Genomic DNA, 14,927 nt, shown 5'->3' with positions numbered 1-14,927 from the left:
CCAGCGTGTACAAGCCCAATCTCGCCAATCTCTCTGTGTAAGACAGCCCTGCCATCCCAGGAATCAAGCTAGTGAATCTATGCTGCACTTCCTCAACTGCCAGAATGTCCTTCCTTAAACCTGGAGACCAAAACTGTACACAATATTCCAGGTGTGGTCTCACCAGGGCCGGTTTATAGAGGGAACACACCTGACAGTGAAATTTCCACACCCATTTCTGAATATGAAACTGACACACTCCCTGATTATTGAACAGCATCACTTCTACCACTGTCACATTCTCCAAATTAAATATGTACAAGATCAATGTTTTCCTACACTGCCTATCACAGCTGAATACATTGAATAGAGTCCCTACACATACCTGACAGGGTCCTGTCACACTGTGAGACACCACCCGCCCCTGACAGGGTCCTGAAACACTGTGAGACCCCAGACACCCCTGGCAGGGAACCAACACGCTACCAGACCCCACACACCCCTGACACCGTCCTGAAACACTGAGACCACAGACACCCCTGATAGGAACACAACATAACTATGAAACCCCAAACACCCCTGTTCGGGTCCTGACACACTGTGTGACCCCACACATTTGACAGGGTCCTGACAGTGAGACCCCACACATCACTGACTGAGTCCTGACATACTGAGACCCCAGTCACCCCTGACAGGGTCCTGACACACAGTGAGTCCCCACACACTTGACAGGGTCCTGTCACACTGTGAGACCACACAGAAATCTGACAGGGTCCTGTCACACTGTGAGACCACACAGAAATCTGACAGGGTACTGACACACTGCGAGACCGCACACATACATGACAGAGTCCTTTCTTATTACGATATTTTTATTCAGAAGAAAAAAAACAAGATTTACAGAGTGCAACACATAGATACATCTCAACATAAATTGTGTACATTCATATATTGTAATAAAATTGATCAAAATGTTATAGCATATCATATAAAGGTAATCTGTAATCAAAAATTTAAAGATGGGTCATACATCGTAAAAGAAAATTTTTAATATAAAAATATCAACCCCCTACCAACTAACAAAGAAAAAAGCTGATGATCATAGATAATTAGAAAAAAAAACATATTTGTTTAAGAAGTAAAGATAGAAATATACATAAAAGTCTGTGCACTGTTAAACTTTATAACTTGGAAAAGTAATTTAGGAAAGGTCCCCAGATATCATGTGATTGTTTCGAATTTAGGACTGAGCAGCAGATCTTTTCTAAATTTAAATAAGACATAATATCACGTAGCCATTGGAGATGTGTAGGAGGGGTAGACTCCTTCCATTTAAGCAAGATTGCTCTTCTTGCTAAAAGAGAGGTAAAATCTAAAACCTGTAGGTTAGGAGTATTTAAAGTTATATCTTCATTTGCAATAATACCAAGCAAGGCAGTAAGGGGATTTGGGTCAAATTGGACACTAAAATGTTGTGAGAAGGTATGGAATACTTGCCGCCAAAATTTTTTCAATTTTAAGGCAAAACCAAAACATGAATTAAAGAAACATCAGCAGAGTTGCATTTGTTACAAATTGGAGAAACGTTTGGATAAAAACTGGACAGCTTCTGTTTAGAAATGTAAGCTCTATGAACCACTTTAAATTGCAGAAGAGAATGACGGGAAAGAAAGAAAGATGATTTATTAATTTTATTCCATCTTTCATCAGAAATCTGACAATTTAGGTCATTCTCCGAAGATTTTTTTATTTTATCTACAAGTCTTGTCTAGAATCAATCATCAAATTATAGATAGATACTGGTAGAAGAACCATTAACGAAAGGTTTAAAATTTCAAAGATCATCCAATAAATTTTTATCAGGACCTATAGGAAAAGTAGTTAATTGGGAATGTAAGAAATCTCTCATTTGAAGGTATCAGTGAAAATGTGTTTTTGGCCGTGCAAATTTAGTTGACAATTGGTCAAACTGAAGCAAGAGATCCTGAGATAAACAGGTCCCAAAAACAGTTAATACCCAGTTCATCCCTATCCTTAAAGATATTGTCAGTCATGGAAGGGATAAAAACATAATTAAGGAGAATAGGAGATGATAATGAAAAATTCGCTAAACCAAAAACATTTCTATATTGAGACCAGATCCTTAAAGTTTGCTTAACGATTATGTTATCTGTTGTTTTATTTGCTGAAAAAGAAGAGTATGATCCAAGAAGAGAGACAATAGAGGATTTTTTTTTACAGAATTAACTTCTAAGGAGACCGCCATGTTGGGCAATCTTTACGATAAATATAATAGGACCAAAAAGTAATGTTCCTTATATTGGCAGCCCAGTAGTAAAACCTAAAATTGGGTAAGGCTAATCCATCTATCTCTTTATTTCTTTGTCGGTAAACTTTACTTAAACGAGCTTGTTTATTATTCCAAATGTAAGATGTTAAAATTGAATCTAAAGAATCAAAGTAGGTCTTAGGAATAAAAATAGGCAAGGCCTGAAAAAGATATAAAAATTTAGGAAGAATCTTCATTTTAATCGAATTAATACGGCCAATTAGGGATAAAGAAAGAGGAGACCATTTAGAAAGTGTTTTTTTTCACATAATTCAATAAGGGATTTAAGTTTTCTTTAAATAAATTCTTGAAGTTTTTAGTAATTGTTACACCTAGATATGTAAATTGACTTGTAACAACTTGGAATGGAAATTTGGCATTTGATGACATTAGGTCATTTAAGAAAATAGCTCACTTTTATGTAAGTTCAGCTTATATCCTGAAAAAAAATATGAAACTGGGAAATTAAAGAAAGAACCGAAGGTAAAGAAGTTTCAATGTTAGAGATAAAAAGTAAAATGTCATCAGCATATAACAACAATTTGAGTCCTACCTTCCCTGAGTATACCAGAAATGTCCTTAGATTCTCAAAATGCTATTGCTAAGGGTTCTATAGCTAAAGCAAAAAGTAAAGGACTAAGACAGCAACCTTGTCTAGTTCCCTGCTGTAATTTAAAGGGCTTAGAAATTTGAGAGTTAGTACTAACCCGAATGGTAGGAGACAAATAAATTAATTTAACCCATTGAATAAAATTAGGCCCAAAATTAAACTTTTTTAAGGACTTAAAAAAATAATTCGACTCAATCCTATCGAAGGCTTTTTCTGCATCTAAGGATAATATACACCTTTTTTTTGGATGGTGAATCTATCACATTCAATAACCGACGTATATTAAAATGTGAGTAAAGATTTTTAATATATCCTGTCTGGTTATTTGATATAATAGATGGTAAAATATTTTGTAGTCTTCGAGCTAAGATTTTGGATAAAATTTTTGAATCAACATTTAATAAAGAAGTCAGTCCGCATGAAGAACATGCAGCTGGATTTTTTTTTAAGAATAAGAGAAATAAAAGCTTCATAAAAAGATTAGGGAGTTTACCTGATTTAAAGGACTCTGATAAAACAGAGGATAAATAAAGTGTAAGTAATGTAGTGAAGGTTTTACAAAACTCCCCAGGAAAGCAATCAGGTCATGGGGTCTTAACAGAATGTAAAGCACTTATAGCCTCAGCCACTTCTTCATTGGAAATAGGCTGATCAAACTGTATTAAGCAATCAGCAGACAATGTGGGAATGTTGATATTACTGAAAAAAGCATTCATATAGGTATCATCTGAAGAAGAATCAGATTGATACGACTTAAAATACAAGTCTTAAAAATACGTTGTTAATTTCAGAATGGTCGGATATCTTAGTACCATTATAAAACCTGGCAGGGTCCTGACACTGTGAGACCCCACAGACCTCTGACAGGTTCCTGATGCACTGTGAGACCCCACACACCACTGACAGTGTCCTGATGTACTGTGAGACAAAACAACTCTGACAAGGTCCCGACACACTGTGAGACCATATACAACCCAGGCAGGGGGCAGCCACACTGTGAGATGCCACACCACCTCCCGACAGGGTGTTGACACATTATGAGAGGCCAGACACCCCTGACAGTTTCCTGACACACAGCGAGTCCCCACACATCTCTGATATGGTCTAAACACACTGTGAGACCCCACACACATCTGGCAGGGTCCTGACACATTGTCAGACCCCACACACACCTGCAGGGCCCTCTCACACAGTGAGCCCCCTCACTCACCTGGTAGGGTCCTCACACATCGTGAGACCCACACACAATTGGCAGGGTCCTGAAACACTGTGAAACCCCACACACCCTCAGAGAGTCCTGATACACTGCAAGATCCCATACACCCTGACAGGGTCCTGACAGCCTTTGATACACTACACACCCTTGACAGGGTCCTGACACATTGTCAGACTGCACACTCCCCTGGCAGGGTCCTGACACACTGTGAGACACCACACACATCTGACAGGGTCCTGCCACACACCGAGACCCAATAAAACCGGGCAGGGTCGTGATTCACTGTGATACCCCACACACCCCTGACAAGGCCCTGACACACTGTGAGACCCCACACACCCGTGTCAGGTTTCTGACTATTTGTGAGATCCCACACTCCCATGACAGGGTCCTGACCCCCTTTTGACAGATTCCGTGACAGGTTCACGACACACTGTAAGACCCCTGACTGGATCCTGAAAAACTGTGAGACCCCACATACCCATGACAGGATCCACACACACTGTGAGCCCCCACATACCCCTGATATTGTCCCGACACACTGTGAGTCACCTCACACCTCTGACGGTGCAGTCACACTGTGAGACCCCACAGACTCTTGTTACGGCCCTGACACATTGTGAGGCCCCACACACCCCTGACAGGATTCAAAGCCACTTTGAGATGCCACACACCCCAACCAGCCACCCACAGTGCACGTGCTGATGCGCAAAGTTACTTCTTTGTATTTTGTATCAGTGATGGTGGGTGGGAAGGGGAGCTATGATTCCCCAATCTGTTCCTTTGACAGAATGCCCACTACCCTCTTCTCCATCTCCATATGCCACATCAACATTGTGGATTAAAAGATTCTTCCACAAAAAATGACAGCTGTGACAGTAGTGGGAGATTGTCCATTATGGGACAGTTGGGGGTCAGTAAACTACCAGGGAAATACTCACCTTCACAACACAGTTAATGTGGAAATGTGATGACCTGGTGTTTATCTGGAACAGGCCTCTCTGTCCAGTCAGCGGTCTGTTAATTGAATTTACTTCACTGAACGAACATCCATTGATGAATCCAATCAATGCAACAGCTCTGAGCTAACTCTTGTGTGCTTACATACTGAGTTCTGAGTTGAGACATCTAACAGTTTGTCCACTGTCTGTCCCCATGGAAGATGTTCAACAGAAACACAAGGAGACTCTGCGGGCACAAACTGAAACACTGAGAGTGAACACGATCCTGATGAGGGAGAAGGTGAAGGTTTTCCAGCTGGTTGATCGATACGCTGAGCTCACGGTCATTTCTACTGTTCGAGATCGGAGACTGGTGGAAGAGGAGCTGCTGGCAAGAGGCAGAGACCACGAGGAGTGGAGACAAAAACATCTCAGTGGACTCCTGGAAAAACTCCAGATGGATCAGCTGTTTCAGAGCAGCTTTTCGCGAAGTAAATCCAAATCTGGGAGTTCAGCAGCAGTGGCCGGAGTCCCAGGGATCGGGAAAACAACAATGGTACAAAATATTGTTTACGACTGGGCCACAGGGAAAATATACCAACAATTCCAGTTTGTCTTCAGTTTCAAATTCCGGGATTTAAACACCATTAACTGCAGAATAAATCTGAAGGAACTGATACTCGATCGGTATCCTTACTTTGGGAATATCTTGAGAGAGGTCTGGAAGAATCCAAAGGGATTGCTGTTTATATTTGATGGTTTGGATGAATTCAATGACACAATTGATTTTGCTGACAGTCCTAGAGATACAGACCTTCAGTCCACATGCACAGATCCTGAATTCAAGTGCAAGGTGTCTGACATTGTGTACAGTTTAATCCAGGGCAAGCTGCTCCCAGGGTGTTCAGTGCTGGTGACCACTCGCCCCACTGCGTTACATTTATTGGAAAAGGCGAATATCAGTGTCCGGGCTGAAATCCTGGGATTTGTTGGTGAGGAACGGAAGGAATATTTCATCAGACATTTTGAAGATCAGACGGTGGCGGAAGCTGTTTTCAATTATGTGAAGGAGAACGAGATCCTGTACACCATGACCTACAACCCCTCCTACTGCTGGATCCTCGCTCTGGCACTGGGCCCCTTCTTCACACAAAGAGTCAGGGACCCACAGCGAGTTCCCAAGACCATCACCCAACTGTACTCCTACTATATTTACAACATCCTGAAAAACCACGGCCGTGAGATTGAGAACCCCCGTGATGTGTTACTCAGGGTTGGTCAGATGGCCTTCAGAGGAGTGTCCGAGAGGAAGATTGTGTTTACAGATGGAGATTTGATCAAGTACAATCTGCAGCCTTCCCAATTCCTGTCTGGATTCCTGATGGAGCTTTTGGAGAGAGAGGATTCTGCCCGGTGTGTGGTGTACACATTCCCACACCTCACCATCCAAGAGTTTGTAGCTGCAGTCGCACAATTCCTGAAACCACATCCCGGGGATATCCTTAAATTCCTCACTGAAGTCCACAGCACGACAGATGGGCGATTTGAGGTTTTTCTCCGTTTTGTTGCTGGTCTCTCCTCCCCAATGACAGCTCGGGGCCTGGAGGAGTTTCTGGGTCCATTTCCTCATCAAACGACCTGCCGGGTGATTGACTGGGTGAACGAGGAGATTAAACGCCAGAGTGGAAACACATGGAGTGAAGCTGGTAAAAGGAGCCTCTTGAACACATTACACTACCTGTTTGAGTCTCAGAATCGTGGACTGGCTCAGGCCGCACTGGGATCTGTGGAAACACTTCCATTCAGTGAAATGACACTGACCCCGATTGACTGCGCGGTCCTGTCTCATGTCTTCGGACTCTGTGATACAATAAAACAGCTCGACCTGGAGATCTGCCACATTAAGTATGAGGGAATACAGCGGCTGGGACCTGGGTTGCACAAGTGCCAGGAGTTGAGGTAACTTGATTTATCTCTCACTCTGATCTGTGAAACTGTTCCATTGTGTTGTTTCAATGTAAAGGAATTTTTATAAATTTGTAGTAAATCAGATTGTGAAGAGTTGTGACAAATGCCCAGGGGATTGGTCTGTAATTCCCCAAGGACGGGAGGGTTCTGTGGTTCCTTGTGAAGGGATGTTGGAGACTTCATCAGATCAGTGAACAACGGCCATTGGTTGAATGGTAGTAAATCACAGGAATGGCCGTGTTTCTCGCTGCCTGTGACATGTCCATTGACAATGTTCCTTCTCACTGTTACTGACACCCAGACCGACACTGACTGCAGCAGGTGGGTCAGAGAGTCACACCCCCTTCCCGGTGAGGGACAAGAGACGGTTAGCAGACTGTCCCAGTGAGAAGGAAAGAAATACCATTGTGAGATTGTCCTCCCACTGCCCTTCCCCGTGTGTGACTTTGCTCACTTCCAGATACACAAAGAGCGAGGGCGCATCTCCTCTGGGCCTCTGTTCAGACCCAACGCACACGTACAAAAAATGTCTGCGTCCTCTCGTCTTGTAGGATTATCGTTTACCCTTGGAATCCTCCTTCTCATCCCAATCTCCCTTCCATTCTTTGGAATCTCGCCCCCATCCCCATTCCTCCCGTGGACTCTCTATTACTCTTTCCTCATCCTCCTGTGGGATGTCTTGTCCACACACCCCACCACCCTTCCTGTGAGATCGCTCTTCCTTATCCCCCTTCCTTTTGTGGGATCTCTCCTCCCCATCCCTCTTCCTCCTGTGGGATCTCTCTTCCCCATCCCCCTTGCTCCTGTGAGATCGCTCTTCCCCATCCCCCTTCCTTCTATGGATTTCTCTTCCCTATCCCTTCCTGCTGTTGGAACTCTCTTCCCCATACCCTTTCCTCCTGTGGGATCTCTCTCCCCCATCGACTTCTTCCTGTCGGATCTCTCTTTGGCATGCCCCATTGTCCTGTTGAATTTCTCTTCCCCGCCCCCCTTCCTCTTGTGAGATTTCTCTTCCCAATCCCACATCCTCCTGTGGGAACTCTCTTGCACATCCCTCTTCCTCCTGGCCGATCTCTTAACCCCTTCCCCCTTCATCCTGTTTAATCTCTCTCTATATCCCCCTTCCTCCTGTGGGATCTCTCTTCCCCATCCCCTTCCTCCTGTGGGATCTCTCTTCCCCATCCCCTTTCGCCTGTGGGAACTCTCCTCACCATAGAATCATAAAATCACAGAACACTGCAGCAGAGAAAACAAGCCTTTTGGACCTTCTAGTCTGTACCAAAACCGTATTCCGCGAGTCCCATTGACCTGCACCCAGTCCATAACCCTCCAGACCTCTCCCATCCATGTATCTATCCAATTTATTCTTAAAGCTTAAGAGTGAGTCCACATTTTCCAAATCAGATGGCAGCTCATTCCACACTCTCACCACCCTCTGTGAAGAATTTACCCCTAAACATTTCCCCTTTCACCCTGAAGCCGTCCTCCTGTAATTTATCTCTGCTAATCTATGTGGAAAGAGCCTATTCACATTTACCCTGTCTATACCCTCATAATTTTGTAAACTATCAAATCTCCCCTCATTCTTCTATGCTCCAAGGAATAAAGTCCTAACCTGTTCAATCTTTCCTTGTAACTCAACTCCTGAAGACCCGGCAACATCCTAGTAAATCTACTCTGTACTTTTTCAATCTTCCTGATATCCTTCCTATAGTCAGGTTATCAGAACTGCACACAATACTTCAAATTTGGCCTCACCAATGACTTATACAACCTCACCATAATATTCCAACTCCTAAACTCAATTTTGATTTATGAACGCCAGAATGCCAAAAGCCTTCTTTACAACCCTGTCCACCTGCGACGCCACTTTCAGGGACTTATGTATCGGAACCCCCCAGATCCTTTTGTTCATCTGCACTCTTCAGTGCCCTACCATTTATCGTGAATGTTGTAGCTTGATTTGTCCTTCCAAAATGGAACACCTCACACTTGTCTGAATTAAATTCCATCTGCCATTTTCTGGCCCATTCTTCCAATTGGTCCAGATCCGTCTGCAAGCTTTGAAAGCCTTCCTCGCTGTCCACAACGCTTCCAATCTTAGTGTCATCCACAAACCTGCTGATCCAATTTATCACATTATCATCTAGATCATTGATACAGACAACAAACAACAATAGTCCCAGCACAGATCCCTGAGACACACCACTAGTCACAGGCCTCCAGTCTGAGAAGCAATCATCCACTACCACTCTCTGTCTTCTCCCACACAGCCAATTTCGAATCCAGTTTACAACCTCTCCATGGATAGCAAGTATCCGGACTTTTAGAACTAACCTCTTATGTGGGACCTTGTCAAAGCCCTTACAAAAGTCAATGTAGACAACATCCACAGCCTTTCCTTCATATGCATTCTTGGTAACCTCCTCGAAAAACTCTACAGGATTCATTAAACATGATCTACCATGAACAAAGCCATGCTGACTATCTTTAATCAGCCCTTGGCTGTCCAAATCCTTGTATGTCCGATCTCTCAGAACACCTTCTGATAATTTACCTACGACTGATGTCAGGCTCACTGGCCTGTAATTACCTGGTGAACTTTTGGAGCCTTTTTCAAACAACGGAACAACATGAGCTACCCTCCAATCCTCTGGCACCGCACCCGTGGCTAAGGACATTTTGAATATTTCTGCCAGGGGCCCTGCAATTTCTACACTAGTCTCTCTCAAGGTCCGAGAAAATATCATGTCAGGCCCGGGGATTTATCTACCTTTATTCACCGTAATGCAGCAAGCAGCTTCTCCTCTTTAATCTCTATATGTTCCATGACACTACTGGTTGTTTCCCTTAATTCCATATCCACTATGCCAGGTTCCTGAGTAAACATTGATGCAAAGAACTGTTTAAGATCTCCCCCATCTCATGAGGCACCACACGTAGACGACCACTCTGATCTTCTAGGGGAGCAATTTTGTCCTTTACTATCCTTTCACACTTAATATACTTGTAGAAACCCTTCGGGTTTACCTTCACATGATCTGCCAACGCAACCTCATGTCTTCTTTTTTCCTTACTGATTTTTCTTCTTTAGTATTCCCTTACATTTTCTATACAGTTCAAGTACCTCATTTGTTTCTTGTTTCCTATACCTGCTAATCACCTACTTAACCAGATCACCAATATCCCTTGAAAACCAAGGTTCCCTCTGCCTGTTAACTTTGCCTTTAATCCTGGCAGGAACATGCAAACTCTGCACTCTCAAAATTTCACCCTTGAAGGCGTTCCACTTACTGAACACATCCTTGCCAGAAAACAACTTATCCCAATCCACTCTTCCCAGATCCTCTCTCATTTCCACAAAATTGGCCCTTCTCGAATTCAGATCCTTAACTGGTGGACCAGTCCTGTCCTTATCCATAATTATCTTGAAACTAATGACATTCTGGTCACTGGACCCAAAATATTTGCTTACACATATTTCTGTCAACTGACCTGTCTGGTTCCCTAATAGGAGATCAGGTACTGCACCCTCTATCTTTGGTACCTCAATATTTTGATTTTAAAAACTTTTCAGAATAATTGACAAACTCCATGCCATCTAACCCTTTCGCAGAGTGGGAGTCCCAGTCAATATGTGGAAAGTTAAAATCCCCCACGATTACAACTTTCTGTTTCTTACATTGGTCTGCTACCTCTCTACAGATTTGCTTCTCCGATTCTCTCTGCCTATTGGGTTGTCTATAATACAACCCTATTAGTGTGGTCACACCTTTCCCGTTCCTCAACTCCACCCATATGGCCTCTGTAGACGAGCCCTCCGGGCTGTCCCCTCTATGCACAGCTGTGATATTCCCCTGACTAGTAATGCCACTCCTCCCCCTTTCATCCCTCCCCCTCTATCACGTCTGAAACAACGTAACCTCGGAATATGAAGCTGCCAGTCCTTCCCCTCCTGCAACCAAGTCTCACTAATAGCAATAATGCAGTAATCCCATGTGCCAATCCACGACGTAAGCTCATCTGCCTTACTTACAGTACTCCTTGCATTGAAATAAATGCACCTGAGAACAATTCTGTCACGTACAAACCTTTGATATCTGTCTATACAAGCAGTCCTCGCATGACCCTTATCCTCCTCCACCTCACTATCTGCTCTAACACTCTGGTTCCCCTCCCCCTGCAACCTTGTTTAAAACCCCGGGAGCAGAACTTGCTAACCTACCGGCAAGGATGTTAGTCCCCTCTAGTTCAGGTGCAAACTGTCCAATTCGAACTGGTCCCAGCTCCCCTGGAAGAAAGCCCAATTGTCCAGAAACATGAACCCCTCCTCGTGCACCATCCCCTCAGCCATGTATTTAGCTGCATTATCTTCCTATTTCTAACCTCACTAGCACGTGGCACAGGTAGCAATCCAACTGTGAGATCTCGCTTTCCCATCCCCCTTTCGTCCACTGGCCTCTCTGTTCCCACACCCCTTCCTTCCAACTGTTGGATCTCTCCTGAGCATCCACCTTCATCCTGTGGGATCTCTCTTCCACATACATCTTCCATCTGTGGAATCTCTCTTCCCCATCAACCTCCTGCTTGGGATCTCTTTTCCCCATCCCCCTTCCTCCTGTGGGATCTCTCTTCATCAACTATCTTCCTTCTGTGGGAGTTCTCTTCCCGAACCACCTTCCCCCTGTGGGATCGCTCTCCACATCCCCTTCCCCCTGTGGGATCGCTCTCCACATCCCCTTCCTCCTGTGGGATCGCTCTCCACATCCCCTTCCCCCTGTGGGATCGCTCTCCACATCCCCTTCCTCCTGTGCGCTCTCTCCTCCCCATCAACATCGTGCTGTTGGATCACTCATCCTCATCCTCCTGTGGGATCTTCCTTCCCCATTCACCTTCCTCCTGTGGGATTGCTCTTCCCCGTCACCCTTCCTCCTGTGTGATCTCTCTTTCCCATCCGCCTTCCTCCGCTGGGATCGTTCATCCATCGGACTTTCTCCTTGGGGGTCTCTCTACCCCATCCCCCTTCCTCCTGTGGGATCTCCCCTTTCCCCCATCCTCCTGTGGGATCTCCCTTCCCCATTCATTTTCCTCCTGCAGGATCTCTGCCCCATACCTTCCTCCTTTTGGATCTCTCATCCATCTGACTTCCTCCTGGGTCCTCTTTTCCATCCCCATTCCTCCTGAGGTATCTCTCCTACTTATCCCCATTCCTCCTGTCAGATATCTCTTCCGCAACCCCTTCCTCCTCTGGGATATCTCTTCCCCAACCCCTTCCTCCTCTGGGATCTCTCTTCCCCATCCCCTTTCCTCCTGTGGGATCTCTCTTTCGCATCCCCATTCCTCCTGAGGTATCTCTCCTACGCATCCCCCATCCTCTCGTATGATCTCTCTTCCCCATCCCTCCTCTTCCTGTGGGATCTCTCTTCTGCACCCCCTTTGCTCCTGTGGCATCTCTTTTCCCATCCCCTTTCATCCTATGGGATCACTCTTCCCAATACATTCCTGCTGTTGGATCTCTCTTCCACATCCCCCTTCATGCTTTTGGTTCACTCGTCCATCTGACGTCCTGTGGTATCTCTCTTCCCCATCCCTTTAGCTCGGTTGGCTCTATTTCATTGTGTCCCATTGACATTTCTGCATTTCTGTCAGGAACACTTTTCTCTCCATCGGGGAATGGGACAGAATATCTGGAATTTACAGTGTCACACCGACAGACAATATTACTGACATCCGGTGAATCACCTGGAGCTGGACAGTGAGGGATATTGACAGTGATGGGAACTTCAATCAGTGATTTACTGAAGGGTTTAATGTTTCCTGAAATATCAGAGTGAGAGAAATTCCCTCAGACCCACGGTTTGAATCACTTTGTTCATCAATCTGTCTGTTTGTGTTTAGACTAGGTGGTAATAAACTGGGAGATTCAGGAGTGAAACTGGTGTCTGCGGCTCTGAGGAACCCGGAGTGTAAAATACAGAAACTGTGGTAAGTACCAGACTGTGGAAGATTGTGTTTACAGTCACTGGGTGTCTGACACTGAACATTAATGTGATCAGTAATTGTGTTACTGATAAACTCTGGGGATTTGTCCCATCTCTTGTCTCTTTGTGTCCTTCACCCTCACTCTCTCCCATCTCCAGGCTGAGGGATGTTGGTCTCATGGACTCTGGTGCCGAGGATTTCGCCTCCGCTCTCAGTACAAACACATCACTGACGGAGCTGAACCTGGGTGGTAATCAACTGGGAGATTCAGGAGTGAAACTGGTGTCTGTGGCTCTGACGAACCCGGAGTGTAAAATACAGAAACTGTGGTAAGTACCAGGCTGTGGGAGATTGTGTTTTCAGTCACTGGGTGTCTGACACTGAACATTAATGTGATCAGTAAATGTGTTACTGATAAACACCGGGGATTTGTACCGTCTCCTGTCTCTCTGTATCCTTCACCCACACTCTCTCTCATCTCCAGGCTGGAGTTTGTCGATCTCACAGATTCTGGTGCTGAAGATCTCGCCTCCGCTCTCAGTACAAACCCATCACTGAAGGAGCTGGACTTGGGATTCAACTTGCTGACAGACCGATCTGTCCCCGCTCTCCGCCGCCTCATACTGACCCTCCCGAATCTGGAGCAGATTGTGTGAGTGTTTGAGTCAATGTTCAATGTGATAAAATATTAGCAGATCCTCGGGTTTTCAGGTGATATTTGTCTGTGAGTGTTGTTGAAACATTAACCCCGGTCCCCTGTTACTGTCACTGTTGTGTAATCTGTTTATTTCATCTTTATTCTCCCATCTGTTTCAGGCTGTGGTGGAATCGGTTCAGTGAGACCGGGAGGAAGGAAGCGGGATCTCTGCGGAGAGTCAGACCCAGACTGAGAGTGTATCTGTGAACAGCTGGAAGTGTGAACATCACCACCCGGGGCTTAGGTACACTTTGGCCGATTCCCTGCCCTCTAACTCCCCCCTCCAATTTAACACCCGCCCTCCCCTTTAACTCCTGCCATTACCTTTAATGACTGCGCGCCGGGGTAATTCCCAACGGTTTTAACGGAACCAGCTCCAGTCTTGCGCTCGGTTACATCGGATGCGGTCCCGCAGTGACGTATTTCCGCCTGTTGTCCTGCAGCACAGCTTCCGCTGGATATGCAGGTTTGTGACTCCCTCTCGTGAGACCCCGGGGAATTACACAGACAGGAAGGGCCCAGGGGCAGGGGCTCAGTCTGGGACACCAGTGTCCCGGGGTGGGATTATCCCAGGAGAGAATCCTTTTGCTCCCTTTGCTGAAGACAGTGCATTCTGCAGCCTGGCCGATATAATGATGTTAAATTGACAAATCCCTCAGGAGTGACCCTGGATCTGTAGCGATCTCGGTCACTGTCCTGAAGTGTGATTTTATAAACATCGGTTCCCCGATGCAGAGTGACGGTGAGAAACGGGACTGATTATTCAAACTGTCACTCGTTGCCACTGGTCGGTTAATTGTGTGACTGTGAGTGAGTCAGGAGCAGCTTATTTATACCCGCACGTCAGCAGCTCACACATCGTTTAATTTACATTTGTCATGATCAAACCAATAAACCGCTGTAACTTCCTGTCCTGGTGCCGGACTCGAGTTTTATTTGAGGTTTCTGCTGCCCCCCGCACCCTGTGCACCGCAACAGTGGGTCGGAGCTCATGCTGACACAGTAGCGTCTCAGCACCAGGCTGAGGGAGTTCAGACTAGCAGAGTCTGGTTGCCCTGGAACTCATCTCTACCCAGCCCCCTTCCTGGTTAACTGACCCCCGCCTGCCCCCCGCAGACAGATAAAATCAACTTGAGTCCACTGAGGTCCTGAGTATGAGAGGGATGTGGGATGGAATATTGGCGTCAGACACAGAGGTTTTCTCC

The 14,927-nt window shown here is 45.4% G+C and overlaps 1 protein-coding gene across 4 annotated transcripts in view; it reads left to right on the top strand.

Moving 5' to 3' along the window:
- LOC132386223 (NACHT, LRR and PYD domains-containing protein 3-like) overlaps window positions 1-14,639 on the top strand; it is a 45,453-nt gene extending 30,814 nt beyond the window's left edge. For all 4 annotated transcript variants that reach the window (XM_059958503.1, XM_059958505.1, XM_059958504.1 and 1 more), the window contains 5 exons: window positions 5,297-7,034; window positions 12,942-13,028; window positions 13,184-13,354; window positions 13,510-13,677; window positions 13,842-14,639. In XM_059958503.1, coding sequence (XP_059814486.1) covers window positions 5,297-7,034; window positions 12,942-13,028; window positions 13,184-13,354; window positions 13,510-13,677; window positions 13,842-13,929 — 2,252 coding nt within the window. In that variant the 3' untranslated portion in view covers window positions 13,930-14,639. The remainder of the gene's footprint in view (window positions 1-5,296; window positions 7,035-12,941; window positions 13,029-13,183; window positions 13,355-13,509; window positions 13,678-13,841) is intronic.
- The last annotated feature ends 288 nt before the right edge of the window (window positions 14,640-14,927 follow it).

Source organism: Hypanus sabinus, unplaced genomic scaffold (genome assembly GCF_030144855.1).
Source record: "Hypanus sabinus isolate sHypSab1 unplaced genomic scaffold, sHypSab1.hap1 scaffold_107, whole genome shotgun sequence".
Lineage (NCBI taxonomy): Eukaryota > Metazoa > Chordata > Chondrichthyes > Myliobatiformes > Dasyatidae > Hypanus > Hypanus sabinus.
The sequence above is the reverse complement of the archived record's forward strand: the minus strand, read 5'-3'. Positions and strand labels throughout refer to the sequence as shown.